At 50.0% G+C, this 21,228-nt stretch overlaps 1 protein-coding gene across 1 annotated transcript in view; it reads right to left on the minus strand.

The window, feature by feature from the left end:
- Nucleotides 1-13,038: 13,038 nt before the first annotated feature.
- The window catches only part of LOC142823856 (butyrophilin subfamily 2 member A2-like), a 64,641-nt gene continuing 56,451 nt past the window's right edge, over nt 13,039-21,228 (minus strand). Inside the window, exon 19 of the mRNA XM_075915509.1 lies at nt 13,039-15,002. Within this exon, the coding sequence (XP_075771624.1) occupies nt 14,608-15,002 (395 nt within the window). The 3' untranslated portion in view covers nt 13,039-14,607. The remainder of the gene's footprint in view (nt 15,003-21,228) is intronic.

Below are 21,228 nucleotides of genomic sequence, written 5' to 3' on the forward strand. Positions count from 1 at the left end.
ACAAAGTGAGAGGCTAAAAGTCATGTAGGCTGTGTCTACATTGGCGCGCTCTTGTGCCAAAGTGGCTGCTTTTGTGCAAAAACGTGCTGCCTACCTACACTGGCGGGGAGTTCTTGTGCAAGAACACTGACGTTCTAATGTGTGAAATCAGTGCTTCTTGCTTAAGAACTATAATGCTCCCGCTCAGGAATAAGCCCTCTTGTGTAACTGTTCTTGCGCAAGAGGCCATGTAGACAAGCAACATGAATTTCTTGCGCAAGAAAGCCCGATGGTTAAAATGGCCATCGGAGCTTTCTTGTGCAAGAGAGCGTCTACACTGGCACGGATGCTCTTGCACAAAAGCACATCTCTTGCGCAAAGGCATATGCCAGTGTAGACACTCTCTTGTGCAAATACTTTAACACATGTGTTAAAGAGTATTTGCGCAAGATCATGCCAATGTAGACGTAGCTGTAGAGTTGCACCTTGCAAAGGAATTAAAACCAATAGTAAAAGGTTTTACAGACATATAAATAGGAAGAAAACAGAGGAAGTGGGACCGCTAATCATTGAGGATGGAGTGGAGGTTAAGGATAAGCTAGGCATGGCCCAATATCTAAAATACTTTACTTCAGTCATTAATGAAGCACTTAGGGATAATGGCAACCTAACAAATGGGAATAAGGATATGGAGGTAGATATTACCAAATCCGAGGTAGAAGCCAAACTTTAACATATTAATGGGAGTAAATCGGGGGGCCCAGATAATCTTCATCCAAGAATATTAAAGGAATTGGCACATGAAATTGCAAGTCCATTAGCAAAATTTTTTAATGAATCTCTAAACATAAGGGTTGTATAGGCTGGCCAGTTTTTCTGCAAAATCAGCTGTTTTTGTGGAAAAACTTGCCAGCTGTCTACACTGGCCACTTGAATTTCCGCAAGAACACTGACGATCTCATGTAAGATTGTCAGTGTTCTTGCGGAAATACTATGCTGCTCCCGTTCGGGCAAAATCATTTGCGCAAGAGACAGCCCAGTACTGTTTTGCGCAAAAAAGCCCCGATGGCTAAAATGGCAATCGGGGCTTTTTTGCGCAAAAGCGCGTCTAGATTGGCATGGACACTTTTCCACAAAAGCACTACGAGGTAAGACTGACCGGCCTATAGTTCCCTGGATCGTCCTTCTTCCCTTTTTTGAAGATGGGCACTACATTTGCCTTTTTCCAGTCATCCGGGATTTCTCCCGATCTCCACGACTTTTCAAAAATAATAGCCAAAGGCTCCTCAATGACATTTGCCAACTCCCTCAGTATCCTCAGATGCATTAAGTCTGGCCCCATGGATTTGTGTACGTTTAGCTTTTCTAAATAGTTCCTAACCTGTTCTTTAGCCACCACAGGCTGTCCATCTTCATCCCATCTTGCATCACTTAGCGCAGAAGTCCAGGAGCCGACCTTGTCCGTGAATACAGAGACAAAGAACGCATTGAGTACTTCAGCTTTCCCCACATCATCTGTCACTAGGTTACCTCCTTCATCCATTAGGGGCCGCAAACCCTCTCTGATCACCTTCTTCTTGTTAACATGCCTGTAGAAACCTTTCTTGTTATCCTTCACATCCTTAGCCAGTCGCAATTCCATTTGCGCTTTCGCCTTCCTGATAACCCCCAGGCATTCTCAAGCTATACATTTAAACTCCTCCCTGGTCATTTGTCCAAGTTTCCACTTTTTGTAAGCTTCCTTTTTGTGCATAAGTTCACCAAAGATTTCCCCTGTAAGCCAATCCGGTCTCCTACCATGTTTGCATCTCTTGCTACGCGTCGTGATGGTTTCTTTCTGTGTCTTCAATAAGGCTTCTTTAAAATACTGCCAGCTGTCCTGGACTCCTTTCCCCTTCATGTTAGCATCCCAGGGGATTCTGCCCATCAGATATCTGAGGGAGTCAAAATCTGCTTTTTTGAAGTCCAAGGTGTGTATTTTACTACTCTCTTTTCTTCCTTTGGTCAGGATCCTGAAATCTACCATCTCATGATCACTGCTTCCCAGGTTGTCACCCACCTCCACTTCCCCTATTAGTTCCTCCCTGTTTGTGAGCACAAGGTCCCTCCCCCTACCAAGGCTCAGCCAATCAGCAGAGACTTCTAGAATTCAAACTTTAATTAGAAGCCAACAGTTTCCACCTGCCAATCATACCCAATCACAGCACAAACTCTATCAAGGGGAGGGGGAGGGCAAAGGGGAAGTGGGAAAAAAAAAGCTTCACTCACAAACACGGGGGGGGGGGAACAAAAAACAAACAAAAACAAAAAAAGAACACACACCAACCCTCACTCACAAATACAAGCTCAGAACACAGCAAGAAAGCCCCAAACACAACACACACTTCCCTCAAGACTCCTGTATCTGCTTCTCCTTTACCTGGAGAACTCCCTCTCTAAACTCCCTGTTAGCACTCACCTGTTCGCAAGTACCATTTGACTGGAGAATTGCTAATATAGTTCCTATTTTTAAGTGGGGGGGACGGGGGAAAGTGACCCGGGTAACTACAGGCCTGTGAGTTTGACATCTGTAGTATGCAAGATCTTGGAAAAAAATGTGAAGGAGAAAGTAGTTGGGGATATTGAGGTTAATGGCAGTTGGGACAAATTACAACATCGTTTTACAAAAGGTAAATCATGCCAAACCAACCTGATCGCCTTCTTTGAGAAAGTAACAGATTTTTTTTTAGATAAAGGCAATGCAGTGGAGCTAATCTACCTTGATTTCAGTAAGGCATTTGATACCTTACTACGTGGGGAATTACTGGAAAAGATGGGGATCAATATGAAAATTGAGAGGTGGATAAGGAACTGGTTAAACGGGAGACTACAGTGAGTCATACTGAAAGGTGAACTGTCAGGCTGGAGAGAGGTTACTAATGGAGTTCCTCGGGGATCAGTTCCGGGACCATTATTATTTAATCTTTGTATTACTGCCCTCGGCACTAAAAGTGGGAGTGTGCTAATAAAGTTTGCAGATAACACAAAGCTGAGAGGTATTGCCAGTTCAGAAAAGGATCGGGATATCATACAGGAAGATCTGGATGACCTTATAAATTGCAGTAATAGTAATAGGATTAAATTTAATAGTGAGAAGTGTAAGGTTATGCATTTAGGGATTAATAACAAGAATTTTAGTTATATATAAGATGGGGACACACAGTTGAAATAATGGAAGAGGAGAAGGACCTCGGAGTCCTGGTTGATCATAGGAGGACTATGAACCACCAATGTGACATGGCCGTGAAAAAGGCTAATGCGGTTTTGGGATGCATTAGGGCGAGGTATTTACAGTAGACATAAGGATGTGTTAGTGCCGTTATATAAGGCATTGGTGAGACCCCATTTGGAATACTGTGTGCAGTTCTGGTCTCCCATGTTTAAGAAGGATGAATTCAAACTGGAACAGGTACAAAGAAGGGCCACTAGCATGATCCGAGGAATGGAAAACCTGTCTTATGAAAGGAGACTCAAGGAAATTGACTTGTTTACCTTAACCAAAAGAAGGCTGAGGGGAGACATGATTGCTCTCTTTAAATATATTAGAGGGATAAATACCAGGGAGGGAGAGGAATTATTTAAGTTCAATACCAATGTGGACACAAGAACAAATGGATATAAGCTGGCTAGTAGGAAGTTTAGACTCAAAATTATACAAAGGTTTCTAACCATCAGAGGAGTGAAGTTCTGGAACAGCCTTCCAAAGGAAGCAATGGGGGCAAAAGACCTATCTGGCTTCAAGATTAAGCTAGATGGGTTTATGAAGGGGATGGTTTGAGAACATGATCCTGGCAATTAATTGACCTTTCGCTATCAGTAGTAAATAGGCCAATGGTGGGAAGATAGGAGTTACTATAGAGAACTTTTTTCTGGGTGTCTGGTTGGTGAGTCTTGCCCACATGTTCAGGGTTCAGCTGATTACCATATTTGGGGTTGGGAAGGAATTTTCCTCCAGGGTAGATTGGCAGAGGCCCTGGAGGTTTTTCACCTTCCTCTGTAGCATGGGGCATGGGTCACTTGCTGGAGGATTCTCTGCATCTTGGGGTCTTTAAACCACCATTTGAGGACTTCTGTATCTGAGCTATAGGTGAGAGGATTATTCCAGGAGTGGATGGGTGAGATTCTGTGCCCTGCATTGTGCAGGGGATCAGACTAGATCATAATGGTCCCTTCTGACCTTAGAGTCTATGAGGGTATGTCTACACTAGCTCTGTAGTTTGAACTAGGTAGGCAAATGAGGGCAACCAGAGTTGCAAATGAAGCCTGGGATTTAAATATCCCGGGCTTCATTTGCATCTTCCCAGGCGCCGCCATTTTTAAATCCCCCTTAGTCTGAACTCCGTGCCCGCAGCTACATGCAGCAGGGAGTAGGTAGCTCCAGTTAAGATCTCTAATTCGAACTACCAGTACTCCTCGTGGAACGAGGGCACGGAGTTCTGACTAAGGGGGATTTTAAAATGGTGGTGCCCGGGAAGAGGCAAATGAAGCCCGGGATATTTAAATCCCAGGCTTCATTTGCAACTCTGGTTGCCCTCATTTGCCTACCTAGTTCAAACTACAGAGCTAGTGTAGACATACCGTGAGTTTCTTTCTCAAATGATAGTTGGGCTTCCCCTCTCATTTGACAGTTGGGGTCCCCCATCACCTCAGGTGGCAGTTGGTCATTCCCCCTCCCCCCTTTAGGGGCCCGTTGCTGATTCTGCTCACCAGACCCTTCCCCCACAGCAGATTTCCACATCGCTGCTAGCTGTTCTGGCCCATCCCCGGCACTCGCTGCACCCAGGGCTGGAGGGTTCGGCCCGTCCCAGCAGGGCTCCTCAAGGATCCAGCCAGTCTCCAGCTCACAGAGCAAAGGGCCATGGAGCCCCTGGCGGTTTGCTCCCCTAGTGACATCCCCGTGCCCTGCAATGCAACACGCGGGTGACACTGGCAGTGCCCAGCCATGGCCAGACACCTGAATGAGTGTAACAATGAGGCGGGCTCTGCCTGCTGAGGCGCCCACACTGGACAGGCCCCGAGCAAACTCCCAAGCTCTGGGAGCTGGCCTGGAGCCCAGTAGATCCAGGGGCTGCCGAGCCCACGCTGTGGGTGTGTCTGGGTTTTATTAGCCAGGCAGGGTGGGTGAGGTCAAAGCTTCTATTGCACCAATGTCTGCTGGGGAGAGAGATGCTTTTCAGCCACACGGCTCTGCTGTCCTGGGACCTGCACAGCTCCAACACTGCAGAGAACAACGTTGGTCATGGTAAGAAAAGCCGTGGTAGCAAGGGCCTGTAGAGGAAAGAACCAATGGCCACCACTGCCAAAGGGATAGCTGCCTATCCCCATCAGTGTGTGTGTGTCTATGTAAGCATATGCTAATTGTTTTGCTATTGTATTCTCAATAAACATGGCATATTGCTTTTTCCCTCTGTGATGGGGCAGACAGGCCCCGCACTGAGGAACAGGGGATAGCCCAGGCCCAGCTGGCAGAGGAAGCCCGCCCCGCTGACCCTGCTGGGCATGCTCCCAGCAGCGGCCGGGTATAAAGGCAGAAGGAGCCCTGCAGTCAGGGAGGCCGCCGGGTGAGGGAGGAGACCAGGCCGGACTTGTGTTCCTGCAACAGCTGGGACCAGAGGCGCCGCTCATACCTGACACGGAGAAAGCAGCCGCCGACCCAGGACATCCGGAGCGTGCCCACAACCCCGGCAGGTACTGCCTCAGAGGCGAAGGGGCCCCAGGGGAACCGGGGAGCGGTAGGAAGCAGCCCAGGGCAAGGGCTGCAAATTGTGGCTTGGCGTGTATGGGCCGGATTCCCTGCCGAGCCGGGTATTGCGTAGACCCAGTAAGAGGGGGCCGAAACCCCTGACAGGGGCGTAGCCCTTGACACCATCTAAAAGATCTCATGTGATTCTTATAACCATAACAGGCAGTCCTCAAACTCAACAACAATCTCACCACAAACAAGTTTGTGTTCTCACAGGCAGTGCTGGGTGAATATTTGCTTCACTGAAAAATGCTGCATTGACTAATGCAAAACTACGCATGAATTTAACCCGATTAAATTTGTCTGGACAAAGGTTGCTAATACGGTTTTCAGGTCTGCTTCAGAAGTGTGTGTCTAATGCCTAAATGCCCTCTGTGGGCTCTTGCATGTATGCGCCACCCAATTTGTTTCTATCCTGCTTCTGTTTCCTTTCCTCCATCATGTTTGCATCCCCTGCTCTGCTCTCCCCATGTCCACCCCCTTCATTTCTCTCCTTCCTCCCTCCCCATTTCTACCCCCTTTCCTCCGTCCAGCCCCCATCCACCTCCCTCCATTCTACCATCTGCCTCTTATCTGAGGAAATTTCCAGATCTCCCCTCCCCCCACCCCAGCCTATTAAGATCGTCCCCCTCAGGTGGCAGTTGGGCTCCTCTATCCCCAAGTGGCAGTTGGTTGTTTCCCCCCTTAACATGCCCCTCCCCCCACAGCAGGTTCCCAGTGCTCCGGCCCATCCCGTACTTGCCACACCCAGGGCTGGGGGGGTTTGGCCCATCCCAGCAGGGCTCCACCCCCCAGGTTCCAGCCCATGGAACAAAGGGCCCTGGAGCCCCTGGCTGTTTGTTTCCCCCAGTCAAGTCCTCGTATCCTGCAATGCAACACGCGAGAGACACTAGCGGTGCCCACCTGTGGCCAGACACCAGAGCGAGTACAGAGACCACATGGGCGCTGACTGCTGAGGTGCCTATGCTGGAGAGGCCCGATGCGAACTCCCCAGCTCTGTGAGCTGGATTGGAGTCCAGGTTGCACAGGGATTTACACAAATAAGTAAAAGAAAAAAACAATTTTTTGTTTAGTATAGTTTTGTGTCAAAACATGTCCTGGGGCAGTTGTCACTGGACTATAATTTCTTCAGTGCAATTAGTGTGCATGGTGCTGTACAGCCAGGTATCATACATCCCTGCCATGACAACTTGCAACTTGCTCCTGATTAGAGCATTAAATCTCCCAGCATCCTTTGCTGAAGTCCTAAGTATGTCTGTGGCTTGGCCCAGCTGCTCGGTCAATGTCAGTTTCCTTGAATCTTTGCCAAAACCAACAGCTTCACCTCATTCCTGTTTCCCATTCACCATTAGGTGGCCCAGTCACCCCAAATTAAGCATCTTCTTCCTGTGATCAGCCAGGCACTGAATGGGGTCTGATACCTATTGCACTTTTGATCTTTGAGGCAGAGTCCCTTCACTAGATTTGGGGCTGTCTCTATCGTAAGCTCACAACAGAACCCCAAATCCACAACCTAAACTCAGGGGAAGATCAGATTCAGACCCACAGCTGGAGCTAACCCTCAAGGCCCCATTTGCAGTTGCCGTGCACCAGTCCAGCATCTCCCTCCCTGGTCCCCTCTTGCACTGATCAGTTGCAGCCACTGGAGTGTTTAGAAATGGGAGCCATTAAACCAAGAAGGAGCATCTCCTTCTAGTTTTTAGACATGTTCTAGCTCACCTAAGTGCAGGATCCCTGTGGGAGGCTCTCTGACCTGGGCTGTGCAGTTGTTCAGACTACATGGTCCCATTGGTCCCTGTGACAGACCGGGCTGTGTCTGGGCACAGCTGAGGGCGTCCACTCAGGGTGAATTGCTCAACTCTGGGGCTCCTTACAGCCCCCAAACTGGTGACCTCTCCAAACAGGCCACAAACCAGTCCCACAGAGCGCTTTAGCAGCCTGCCTGAAGCCTCACGAGCAAAACCCCTCCGACACCCCAGCAATATCCGTGCTCCAGATGGCCCCGGGACTGGTCTATAGCAGGCCTACGCCAGGGTGAGGGAGCACAGATCACACACTCGGGCAGGACCCCATACCTGCCGCTATTACAATGATCAGCACAGGGAGGTGGTAGCCCCTCAAACTACCTCCAGCTTCTGGTATAGGCTGTAATTGTGGAATATGCGGGTGTCATGAGCCTTGCCTGACCAGCTGACGAAAATGTCTGTGAACTGTCTGCTATGGTTGAGCAGGGCCTGCAGAACCATGAAAAAGTATTCCTTCCATGGTTGGGGGCATGGATGGAGAAGTGAGTTCCATCAATAGCCCCTCCATTCCATCCCCCCGCAGTTGGGGAAGACCAGGGTGGCAAATCCAGTGATGATGGGGTCCAGGTCTCCCAGGCAGATGACTGCGCAGCAGGACAGTGTTTATGGCCCTTACCACCTGTAGAACGAGACAAACAAAGACACATAACAGAATCAAAGGGGGTGCCTGAACCCTTGGGAGGTCCCTGAACACTCTCTTCCCATCCCCCTCACATACTTCATGAGCCACCCCCTCTGAAGGCTGTCCCCCTAAAGGGCAGTGTGAAGGTGGAATTGCAGAACTGCCCTGGGGATGGGGTTTCCCCACCACCATGCTCAGCCTAGTGCCCACACCTCCAACCCCCTCTTTCCTAGGGTCTCTTTTTCAAGTAATCCCCACCTCCAGGGACTGCAGCCTGAGAGCACCATACCTGCCTGAGTAGGGCCCTGATAGTCAACTTTCCCACACCAAACTGGTTGTCAATGTAACAGTAACTGTCTGGCATAGAGAGCTTCCAGATGGTGATGGTGACCCGCTTCTCCAGAGGGACGACAGGTTGCATCTGGATGTCACATCATCGGAGAGCAGGGGTGAGCCAGGCACATAGCTCTAGCAATGTCTTCTTCCTCATTCGGAAGTTTTGGAGCCAACTGCTCCGTCACCAGCGTGTCCCAGCCGTCGGAACTGGTGTCTAGCTTCCAAAACCATCTCTCTACCATGGGAGACGATTGCAAGGGCTTTGGTCCCACACACTGGTGGAGGTTCTTAAGGATGAGCTCAGAGTTGAGCTTATGCAGGAACATGAAGGCAGCCTGCATAAACTGCTGCAAAAACTTCAGCATGGTAGTGTTGGACCATCACATGCCCAGAGGCAGCTCTGGCTGCATGGCAAGGAGCGTGCTGTGATGTTCAAGGGCAGGGCAACCAAAGTACACAGTACAAATGCTTTGCTTTCCCTCAGAGAGGTAGGAAAGCAAGTAGAAGACCCTGACAAATGGCTTTCTCAGCTAGCCTTAGGCAGCAGCACCTGGAAGTAACTGCTGATCTAATGCCCTGCCTGAATTGGTTCCAGGTGGCCTAAAATGTGAGATTCAGTCCAATCAGTGTGTACAATATCTTTCAAAATAACACATCACTATTTCATTTCACTTTTTGTGGATAGATGCTCTATTTTGAAATAAGCTTTTCTGACAGAAGTTTGCAGTGTAGACATGCTCTATTACTACTTTTATATTAAATGGTATTAAGTGTTTTGTCTTTTTGCTCGGTATTCTGTTTTGTTCTGTTTGCTATCCCTTGTGATTGCTTGACATTTATATTTTGTAATTAACACACATGTTCACTCTTTATTACAAAATCCAGTTCATATGTTTCATATAGGAAGAGGAGGCAAAAAAAAAAAAAATCTGTGCATATCTCCCACCACATTAAAGGAGGGATGAATTTCAAGAATGCACAAGCATAGCTCTTTATGTAGCACAAGACACTGATCACAGAAGGTGTATGTGGGCTCAGCAGGACACTCACTCTCTGGACTTTGAGCTGGCCAGACCACAGATCAATGAAAACAGATTCCCAGCACTCCTGCTGCCTGAGTCTCAGAAACAGGTGAAGTCCTGCAGAGCCTCACTGGATAGCTCAGATGCTTCATCTCCCTTTCCCCACAATGCCCACCAGAGACATGGAGCCACCCGATGGTGACCAGCAGGGCTGGGGATCCAGAAGGGCCTGTTACACAAAGGGAACCCAGCCTGCTTGGCATCACTCTTCCTCCAAACTTAAGCCCCTAACATAGGAACAAGGGGAGAAAGGACACACCACTGAAATTTCCAGCTATTATTGTTTTCAAAATTTGAAGCAACACCAACCATTGTTCTCGACTGGAACTGCCTGACAAAGCATCACAAATATTTTCTCTAAAAAAAGACACCCCCAAAGACTCTCCCATTTCTCTAAAACTGCTCTACCCCTGGTCCCACGTGGGTAGTGCGTGGGCCACACACAGATGACGTTGGCCATGGGTCATACTGCACAGATGGGCCTAGAGGGGCGGGTCTCCTTGGAGGGTGGATCTGGCCTCAACGGGACTGGAGGAAGATGGGGGGGGGACATAAATGGGGCCTGGAGGATTCCCTGGAACTCTGTGGATGGTCCTGTGACTCCTTTCTCCCCCCCCCTAAAAAAGCGTAGCTCATTTTGGTATCACTGTGTTGTACTGGGAGTGGGTGGGCTTTTGGCTGCAATCCTTGGGGGCTCAGAGCATCTCAGTGTGAATGCCTAAAAGGCTGGGAGTGAACAGAGAAGAATGCGCCAGGTGGGACAAACAAATGCTGTATGGACAGACAAACGAGAGTATTTCCTCCTCTGCCAGCTCCCTGCACACAGGCAGCAGCTGGGAGCCTCTCACTATTGCTCCTCTGCCCCTCTTGGCCCCTGCCCAGGGCTAGTGAAAGAGGTGGCAGGGCTCCAATTCCAGCTGATCAGAAATGGGGCTGAGCCCAGCAGCAGTTGGGTGCAGGAACAGCTTTCCCAAGTGTTCCAGCGGGTGAAGAGTGGGAGGGGAGAAGGTCAGCACCATTGGGGATGGGCCCATGGACATTCTCAGCCCTCATTTGTGAAAAGATGCTCAGACCCCCTGAGTCACTGGCTGGGGCTAGAACTGATCAGCATTTTCTGGGTGGAGAAATGTCGCAGTGGAGAATCTAATTTTTCTGAAATCAGTGTTTGCGGAGGGCAGCAGAGATTGATCTTGCAGCAGAATTCCCGAGTGTGAGCCTATGGAGGACACAAATGCTGCCACCCCTTCTATCGTAACAGCAGGAAACCAGTGACTGAAGTGTGGGAAAGTTGTATTCCCATCCAGCCTTGGGGAAATATGAAGGGTCCAATGAGAACATCTTGCATGAGGATTATTGCTAAGAAAAGTCTCCTAGGAAAATCCCCCTTTGCTGTAAGCCCTCCCTGCGCTATTGCAAAAACCTCATGTCACAGTTACAGGCTGGCTGCTCCTCTGTGTCCCCGCTCTGAGTGACCCCTTGGGCCTTCCCTGCTCTGAGACCAGCCCTGGGCTATAGACTGGAACTGGTGGCCATCATGGGAAATGCAACGTAGGGCCCCATGGTGCCTCGGCACTAGGAATATTCCTGGCCCAGGAACCAGCTGTAGCAAAGTTCATTTCTGGTTCTCTCCCCCAGCACTGCTTGTCACCTTCGCACCCTTCCCCCTCCCCCATGCATCCCTCATTCTGCCCGACACCTTCAGCTGACTATAAATGGCTTGGTGACCCTGCGGCCTCGGGGGAGGACTCCATGTTCTGCACACCCTTCGCCTGCCCCTTTCCACATCCAAACTCCCTTCTGGATCCCCTCCCTCCACACCCCCTTGCACACCCACATTCCCTCCCTGACCATTCATCTTCTCCTTCAGCCAAACTCCCTTCCATTGCTTTAGGCAGGCAGGCAGGGGAAGGTATTTGAGTGGGAGAGTGGGGAGGACTCCGGGTGTTCTGGGTACCATCAAATTTTGTGCAAATCTGGTGGCCATGCTGACTCCCAGCAGGTCTGACTGGACAAGGTAGTGCCCAATGGGAGCTGTGACCACCCCTGACAGGAGAGACTCAAATAGCTTCTTACATGAAGGCTTATTTGATCTCAGCAGGAGGTGCCAGGAATAGTCAGAGAAGAGGATTTCACACACCGTAGGGGCTCCCCCAGACCTAGGCAGCCTGTCCTACTCCAGGCCCTTTTTTCTGGGGCTGTGACTGTTTGTGCCCCACACAGGAGCTGCTCGAGGAGAGCTGCTGGCAACTGGCACCCTAGGTGGAATGCACAATCAGTACCCCCGCCTCCATAGCTCTCAACGGGGTGACATTAAATGCGGCGCCCTAGGCAACTGCCGAGTTGCCTACATCCATGGGCTGCCCCTGCACAGTCTCTGCCTGGCCCCTCCCCTCTCTTTGGGGCATCTGTCATAGCAGCACAAGGTCTGTGTTCCCTGGTGTGGCCCTAAGTCTGGGCTGACCCTGGGTGACTCAACAGGGTCCAGGGTGGTTGTCAGAGCAGCTGAGTCTGCAGGGTCTCCACTCCTTCAAGTGCCAGGAGGTGGGGGAATCGGGAAACCACTGCTCAAATTAAACACTTGTGTTCATGACGTGATACCCAAAAAGTTTTGAAAGCAACAGACAAAGTTCAGAGATAAATTGCTGGCTGCTGCCAGGTAGAAATGGCATGTTGGGTGGTGTCAGCTCCAGGAGAAAAGTGTCTCCCACCCTAACACCTCTCTGGGGTTCATCTCAACAAGACTGCCTTGTCTTCACTAGGATCTGACACCAAGGGTACGTCTAAACTACATGGCTCCGTCGACGGAGCCATGTAGATTTGTTGTTTTGGCAAAGGCAAATGAAGCCGCGATTTAAATGATCGCGGCTTCATTTACATTTACATGGTTGCCGTGCTAAGCCGACAAACAGCTGATCAGCTGTTTGTCCGCTCAGCGCGCAAGTCTGGACGCTCCCCTGCCGACATCAAAGCCCTTTGTCGGCAGCCCCGGTAAACCTCATCCCACGAGGAATAACAGGGCTGCCGACAAAGGGCTTTGATGTCGGCAGGGGAGCGTCCAGACTAGCGTGCTGAGCGGACAAACAGCTCAGTGCGGCAGCCATGTAAATTTAAATGAAGCCTTCATTTGCCTTTGCCTATGTGTCTAATCTACATGCCTCTGACGACAGAGGCATGTAGTCTAGACACAGCCCAAGAGTGCTGCCTGGCCCAGCCAGATCATCACACATACAGCTTTCACCTAGCATGGACCCAGGATTTGTGGGCAGTGCTTCCCAGAGCTTCTGTCAATTGCTAGGTTCCATCACAGCCTGCAATTAACCAAGAACCAGGCCCTAGGGTGAAATGCATCATCCCCAGCAGAAACTCCAGACACGGCACACAGTGCATTGGGGTCACATGTTAAAGCGTCGCACCAGCCGCAGGTAGAGGGTCACGTTTTATTTGTTTTAAAGCCAAAGCTGAGATTCTCCCCCAATCCCAGGACTCCAGGAGCTGAGGCTTTAGGGGAACAGTGAACACCATGAGACTTGGCAACGCTACAGCTGGCAGCCTGTTCCCCTCCTGGACCCCAACCCCCTGCTGCAATTTCCAACAGCGTCTGAACTTCCCTGAGTCCTTGTTCCATGAGAAGCTTCTACAGAATCATCCCTGCTCCCTGTGAGCCCAGCCAGCCCTGCCAGAGCCCATGGGTTTTTTTCAATATCTTTATTAATTACCTGGATGAGGGGATGGATTGCACCCTCAGCAAGTTTGCAGATGACACTAAGCTAGGGGAAGAGGTAGATACATTGGAGGACAGGGATAGGGTCCAAAGTGACCTAGACAGACTAGAGGATTGGGCCAAAAGAAATCTGATGAGGTTCAACAAGGACAAGTGTAAAGTCCTGCACTTGGGACGGAAGAATCCCAAGCATAGTTACAAGCTGGGGACCAACCAGTTAAGTAGTAGTTCTGCAGAAAAGGATCTGGGAGTTACAGTGAATGAGAAGCTGGATATGAGTCAACAGTGCACCCTTGTAGCCAAGAAGGCTAATGGCATATTAGGCTGCATTAGGAGGAGCATTGCCAGCAGATCCAGAGATGTCATTATTCCCTTTTATTCAGCTCTGGGGAGGCCACATCTGGAGTATTGTGTCCAGTTCTGGGCTCCCCACTAAAAAAAGGATGTGGACATATTGGGAGGGTCCAGCGAAGAGCAACCAAAATGATTAGGGGGCTGAAGCATATGACCTATGAGGAGAGGCTGAGGGAGTTGGGTCTGTTTATTCTGCAGAAGCGAAGAGCGAGGGGGAATTTGATAGCAGCCTTCAACTTCCTGAAGGGAGGTTCCAAAGAGGAGGGAGAGAGGCTGTTCTCAGTAGTGACAGATGGCAGAACAAGGAGCAATGGCCTCACGTTGCGGTGGGAGAGGTCCAGGTTGGATATTAGAAAAACTATTTCCCTAGGAGGGTGGTGAAGCACTGGAATGGGTTACCTAGGGAAGTAGCGGAGTCTCCATCCCTAGAGGTGTTTAAGTCTTGGCTTGACAAAGCCCTGGCCGGGTTGATTTAGTTGGGATTGGTCCTGCCTAGAGCAGGGGGCTGGACTTGATGACCTTCTGAGGTCTCTTCCAGCTCTATGGTTCTATGATTCTAGGAAGCAGCTCAGTATCTGAGGCTGACACGAGCATCGCATGTGTGTGCAATGGAAGTGAGTCAGAGCCACTAAAAGACCCTCCCGCTCCTCTTCCCCAATTGGTGTGTATGGAATTTTCTGTTTTACAGGCATGTTAGTGCAGTTCTCTCCAGTCAGCACAGTGCAATGTCTGTGGGGTTCAGTTCTAAGTATTGCAAGTCAGTGCGGGAAGGTGGGGGGGGGGGGTTCTTTTGACCCCCAGGGAGGAGGAAAGTTCAGAACATCCCCATGTCTCTGCGTCCCCTTTCAGGGAGATTCCTTCCCAGGCGCTGCGGTATGGGGCTGGTTCCTCCCTCATCGATGCTAGAGAATTGGCTCAGAGGGCCCCTATGGAGTTGAGTTTGGAAATCGTGCATTTCTCTGTATGACTGCCTTGGGTTTGGGAGGGATAATGGGCTTCGGACGTGGGGGGGTGGGAGGTTCTTTTCCTCCTGCTGGCTGGGGTGTGTTTCCAGGTGTGGCTGCTCCTGCTCTGTTTGAATCCCCTTCTCTGCTTAGGTTAGTGGCAGCAGCTTTGGAGTCTTTTCTCTGCAACGTGCCCTGATCTGTTTTTTCCTGCTTGCTTGTTTCTGGGGGCAGAGAGAAATGCAGGCCCTGGGGCTGTTTCTCCTGTGGCAGGTGGGGAGCTGGCCTCATGGATGAGCGATTGTGCCAGGATGTCCTGCCATTGTCAGACGCGGTGAGTCCAGAGTGATTGTTTTCAAGATCCAGAGTGACAGAAGCTGGGGAGAGACACCAAAGTAACCCCATTAGCCACAGGTCATGCAGGGACCCCAGGATCCTCCAGAGAGAGATTCCAGCCAAGAGATATGGGAGAAGGGAGAGCTCGGCTCATCCAGCCACTCCCTGCCACAAATGCTCCCTGAGCCGCTCCACGCATCTCTTCGCAGCTGTGTGTTGTGGGGAGGGGAAATGGGTTTCCCTGCCCTGTGTCCTTGGCATGTCCAAATCCCAATCCTACTCAGGCATAAGTGTCAGCTCATGATGGGGCTATGGAAGGGGGAAGGGGGCTGCTCAGGCTGTTACAGTGCCCAAATGGGTCTGAATAAATTGCTCAGGGTTTGGTGGGGGATACCTAGAGCTGTGAGTGAAGGGTGAGGGGCAGAGGGGCAAAGCTGGGGCACTGAGCAGAGACTGAGCTGCGCTGAGTGGGCAGGAAGGGGTCAGAGAAGGAGCTAAGGGCCAGACTCTGGTATTAACCATTGAAGTGTCCAGAGTGACTGGCCCGGCTAAGCCTGGATTTGGCTGCAGGAGCTTTCAAAGCTGGGCCTGGCCCATGAGCTGGTGGGGAGATGGGGGAGATGGAGTGAGACTCTGCCAGCTGTGGGGAGAGGCCTGAATGGGGCTATAGGATAGATGACGGGGTGGGGTTGGATCACTACTGAAGGGTTAATGGGAGATGGGGGACATCAAGACTAACTGAGGGGGCTTGGGAGGGAGCTGCCTGGGGTAAGACTTATAGCTCAGAGCAGTGTATTGGGAAACCAGACATGACATCTAGCCCCTGCTCTGCAACCAACACCCGCCTGCCCCACCTGTCACTGGGGGACCCACCACCTCGGACAGCCCAGCTACATAATACCGATATCACTGACCCCAACACAGCGAATGCTCAGCCCCTCCCAGCCCCACTCTCCCATGTAGCTCTGGGTATGTCTACACTTGCTCATTAATCTGAGCTAGGTAGGCAAATCAGGCAACCGGAGTTGCAAATGAAGCCCGGGATTTAAATATCCCAGGCTTTATTTGCATGTTCCTGTCCGGTCGCCATTTTTAAATCCCCCTTAGTTCGAATAAACTGCCCCCGGCTACAAGCGGCAGTTTAAAGTTAAAATGAACTAAGTCCTTAGTTTGGATTAACTGTTACTCCTCGTGGCTCCTCAAATGGAGACACTCACTCCCAGGTGCAGTGCAGACACAGCCCATGATCCAAGGGGCTCAGAGCTCACAGCAGGTATGAGGCCCAGCCCTGGTAATGTACAACAGACATGTTCCCAGATGTGGGCTCCTGTCCTATCCCTGTTCTTATGGGAACCATATGGACAGTGAGTCCCATCAGAGGATACCACACAGATCCCACTCAGAGCACAGTGCATTGGGAGGTTCTGTGCAATCAAGGTCAAGACCTAGGCTTGGAGAAGAAAACAGGACTGGAGTGAGGAGCTGAGGGCTCAGAGGGCAGGGAAGCTGTAGGTGGGGACTGAGGGATGCCAAGAGATCTGGGGTGGGGAGGAAGCCCAGGGCTGGGACAGCAGGAGGCTGCAGGCTGTGGAGTGTTTGTCCCACAGAGAACCCGCTGCCCAGCCAAGTTCTGAGGCCTCTCCCAGTGCCCTGGCATGTCTGGTGTCTGCAGGACATGCTGGCTGTGTCTACACTGGGCCACTTATTCCGGAAAAACAGCCGCTTTTCCGGAATAAGCTGCGAGCTGTCTACACTGGCCCCTTGAATTTACGGAAAAGCACTGACGATCTACTGTAAAATTGTCAGTTTTTTTCCGGAAAAAACTATTCTGCTCCCACTCGGGCAAAAGTCCTTTTTCCGGAAAACTGTTCCGGAAAAGGGCCAGTGTAGACAGCCCAGTAGTTTTTTCTGGAAAAAAGCCCCGATCGCGAAAATGACGATCGGGACTTTTTTCTGGAAAAGCATCCGTGGCCAATGTAGACGCGCTTTTCCGGAAAAAAAGCCCCAATCATCATTTTCGGAAAAGCATCCTGCCAATGTAGACACTCTTTTTCCGGAAATACTTATAAGGGAAAACTGTTCTGTTTTAAGCATTTCCGGGAAAGGGTGCCAGTGTAGACGTAGCCGCTGTGTGGAGGACATCATTCAGAGCCCTGGACGTTACTGAGCCAGACAGAGCAGCTGATACCTGACAGGGCTGATCTTGCTTTCAGGGGTGCCTTTGCTGCTTTGGAATTTCCTGCAATTGTATGGCTGGCAGGTGCCTAATGACTCCACTAGCTGCAGGATGACCTTGTGCTTGTGAAAGGTTGTGTATGGAGACAAGGACATGAGAGCTGCGAGTTCACTGACCAGTCTTGAGGAAGTGATCGCCAGAAGAAAACGTTTTCATGGTAAGAAAAGTGGTGAGGTTGCCATTGGTTCGAAAGGTGGTCTTGTGAGTGAGCGTAAGATCAATTCTAAGTCCCACGGGGGAGGGATGGGCCTTTGAGGTGGGTGAAGGTTCTGCAGATGGTTCTGCTATGCAGCAGGACATTTTCCACTTGTTGGGAGCACTGTTACTCCGCTCCCAAGAACCAGATAGGTACCATGCCGTTAGGTGCAGCATTTGTGGTTGGGGGTGAAGTATTGACCCCTGGTTCTGGGATAACAGGTTTGGGTGGTTCAGAAGCGGGTAGAGAGGTCATAGAGACAGGTGATAAAGACATGTGAACCATATCTGTTGGGGCCAGGCTGGGGCTATCATGATCACTCAAACCCCATCTGTCTGTATCTTCTAGAGGACTCTGGGAATGACAGGAATGGGTAGGAAGGCCTATAATAGGTGCCCCCCCCAAGTGAGAAGCATGGCATCGCCCAAGGAGCAGGTCCCTATGTCCACTCAGGAACAGTACTGGGGGTATTTGGAGTTCTGCCTGGTGGCATCTTTTTGGAATTGTGGAGAGTGTAACCGTTTCGAAGCATTGCCTGCAAAGATATTTGTTTAATTGGTGCAGGTCCATGATAGGTCTCCAACCTCCTGTTCTCTTTTTGGAGAGAAAATATTTCAAATAAAACCTCCTCCCTTTGTATTTTTCGAGGACCTGCTCTATGGTTCCTATTTGAGGTGTAAAACCTCCTGGTAGAGCAGAGTCTTGTTAGAGGGGTCCCTGAAGATGGAGGGAGAGGATGGGGAGGTTGGAGGAATTGCCGTGAAGGGGATAGAATAACTATGGCTGATGATTTCTAGGACCCACCACTATGTAGTGATTGCTGCCCACTGATTGTAAAAGTGGTGCAAGCGGTGGTGAAATATCTTGGTACTTGGTACTTTAATGGGGGGAGGTCAGGCAGACCCTTGACCAAATTTTCAAACTTGCTGCTTGGAGGCCTGCATCACTGAAGAGCGGTTGTTTGGGGCTCTCTATTGTTGGTTTTGGGGTCTGAAGTGGTTTTGTTCAAATGGTTGGTATTGGTGTTGTCTAGTGAAGGTTGTGTCCCAGCATCTTTGTTGGGTGTGAAGCACTTTCTTGATGTAGTGCATGAATCCTTGCTGGAATGTAGTGCTTCATCAGTACCTGCAGCAAACAGTTTTGCTTTATCGAATGGCAGTTCTTGTACTTTGGCCTGGAGGTCCTTAGAGACTCCCACTGCTTGCAGCCAAGATGAACATGCCATCACCATGGATGTCGCAGTGGACCTAGCCGCAGTATCTGAGGCATCCAGGGCCATTTGTAGCACTGTACAGGATATAGTGTTACCCTCCTTAATGATTGCCTTGAGCATAGGTCCTCTGCCAGATTGTACATGAGCTCTGCTAATTTCATGTAATTGTCAAAATTATGATTTTCAAGCAGTGCTGCATAGTTAGCTATGCGTTGATGAAGAGTACACTTTTTTTCCCAAACACATCCAGGCTTTTTTGGTTCTTGTCCTGTGCATGTGTTTTAAGCTGTAGGTTCTTGGACCTTTGATTGGCAACATCGACCACAAAGGAGTTTGGTTGAGGATGCAGGTAGAGAAAGTCCATGCCTTTAGATGGCACAAATTACTTCCTATCGGCTCTTTTATTAGTTGGAGAGGCCATGGCAGGTGTTTGCCAGACTTCATCGGCTGCCTCAAGGATTGCTTCATCTAAAAGCAGTGTGATTTTGGACTTGGCAGAGGGCTGTAGATTCTTTAGGAGTTTGTGTTGTTTCTCCTGGACCTCAGAACTACCTCCTGACTTGTAGCCACCCTTTTCGATAGATCCTGGAATTGCTTAATATCATCAGTGGGTGTTGGGTCATTTGAAATAATGGCCTCATTGGGAACAGAGGATGAATTATCATTCGGTGCTACATCAGATCGGTGGATGGTTGGGTCTGTCCTTCCTCTAGATCTGAGCCCTCAGATGGGGAATGTGATGCATCTGAGAGCATGGAGGGCAGTGACCTTTGTGCAGGTGTAGGCATGCAGTGGAGGTGTGTTGTGGTGCCCAGTAATGATGGGGAACCATTGGCTGTGATGAGTGTCATAGTAATGCCAGTCAGCGTGCCATGGAGGATGTTGGTAATGTGGCAGTCTGTAAGCCCCATAATGTGCATATGCCCTATCTGGGGAGGACTGTTGCAAGGAGAACATGCTCCCTGTATCCCTGTGGTAGGCACTGAATTGTGATAAGGATGGTGACCATGGTGAGCCCCTTGTGAATGATGTTGTGGTGAAGACTCAGGAGGAGGCAGGGTCCTAGACCCCCTATCATGTGCTGGTGGCCCTTCTGTTTTGTGACCTCAGGAATGGCAATGGGATGGTAGACATGTGACCTGTTGCCACACTGGTCAGCACCTGTGGTGGTGGCATGGGTGTAGCCGTGACCCCAGGGGAGCTGGAATTAGTGTGGGTACTAGAGGGAAACTGGAAGTTGACCTATCGGTTCTCTGTGCCACAGGCGAATGTTGTGCTGTGGGTTCGCAATGTGCTGGGGATCTTAAATGTGCCTGTGGTGATCCAGGTGCCACAGGGCCCTTGGTAGATGCCCTTTCATGGTAGCTGATTTCAAGGGCTGTTTTGAGCACATCTTTGAGTCCATTATTAAGGAGGCTCAAGACTTTGCCATGCCTGGTTCGTCTCCTTTGCTAATTCTTGAGGAGAGAGAGTGGACTGGTGAGGGTCTAGGTTCTGAGAGTGTTCTCTGAGGAGAAGGGTTTGGGCATTTTCCCTGAGGAGAAGTTGCACTCACGCCTTATTGCCCCCTTGATAATTATGGGGGTCCAGAGCTCTATCCATACACTGTGTGCACACAGTGAGCACCCTTTCTTTGAGAAATCTCATTGTGAGGCTACGACAATGGACATATTTCTCAGGTATTTGTGTGTCCCCGAAAAAGCATATACATTTGCTGTGGGCATCAGAGACTGGCGTAATTTCTTAGTATTTGCTGCATCTTTTCTCCTTGGGAGAGTCTGGCATGTCTCCCAGAAGCTATATAGAGTTGTAGAAGCAGCTAAGACTAAGGGTCACTGGTTTCTGTTTCCTTTTTTTTTTCTCCTTGCTGTGGATTGCTGCTGCGTGCTGGTAAAAGCTGGTAGTAGTAGCTTTTTTGCTTCTTTGTTTTCTGTGTAAAGAGAAGGAAGTCCTGTGTGCCTCAGGACTATCTAATGTGAAAAGTCTGTTCTGCTTTGTCCCGCAGAAGAAGTTACTCTCCGTGTGCAGTAACGAGGGTTCTTCGAGATGCGTGTCCCATGGGTGCTCCACTGTAGATGAATTTACAGCAGTAGCTTGTGAAGGAGGAGGGTTCAGAGATAATGTGCCATAACTGTGGATAGCACCGCTGATGCCACTGCAAAGTCTGGTATGAGGAGATTGGAGATGGCATAATGTCTGGTGAACATGAAGTTCGATGACCATGTAGTGGCTCTGAAAATATCCTTCAGCGGTACTCCACTGAGGAAAGTGGTGGAGGCTCCTACTGCAAGAGTTGAATGGGCTCTCGTCGTTAATGGTAGTGGTTTATTTCACAGGGTATAGCATCTCCTTATACACTCGACGATAATCGAGGAGATGCATTGTGCAGATAGTGGGTAGCCCCTGGACTGTTCCGCCATAGATACTAAAAGCGTATTAGATTTCTGGAAGGGTCTAGTTCTTTCAATATAGAAGGCCAGCACTCATTTTATACCCAGTGTTTAGGCGTGCCTGTTCCAGCAAGGGATGTGGTTTGGGGTAACAGGTGGGCAGGATTATTGGTTCATTTATATGGAACTGAAAGTTCACCTTGGGGAGAAAACGCGGTTGTGGGCATAGTAT

The sequence above is a fragment of the Pelodiscus sinensis genome, unplaced genomic scaffold (assembly GCF_049634645.1).
Source record: "Pelodiscus sinensis isolate JC-2024 unplaced genomic scaffold, ASM4963464v1 ctg34, whole genome shotgun sequence".
Lineage (NCBI taxonomy): Eukaryota > Metazoa > Chordata > Testudines > Trionychidae > Pelodiscus > Pelodiscus sinensis.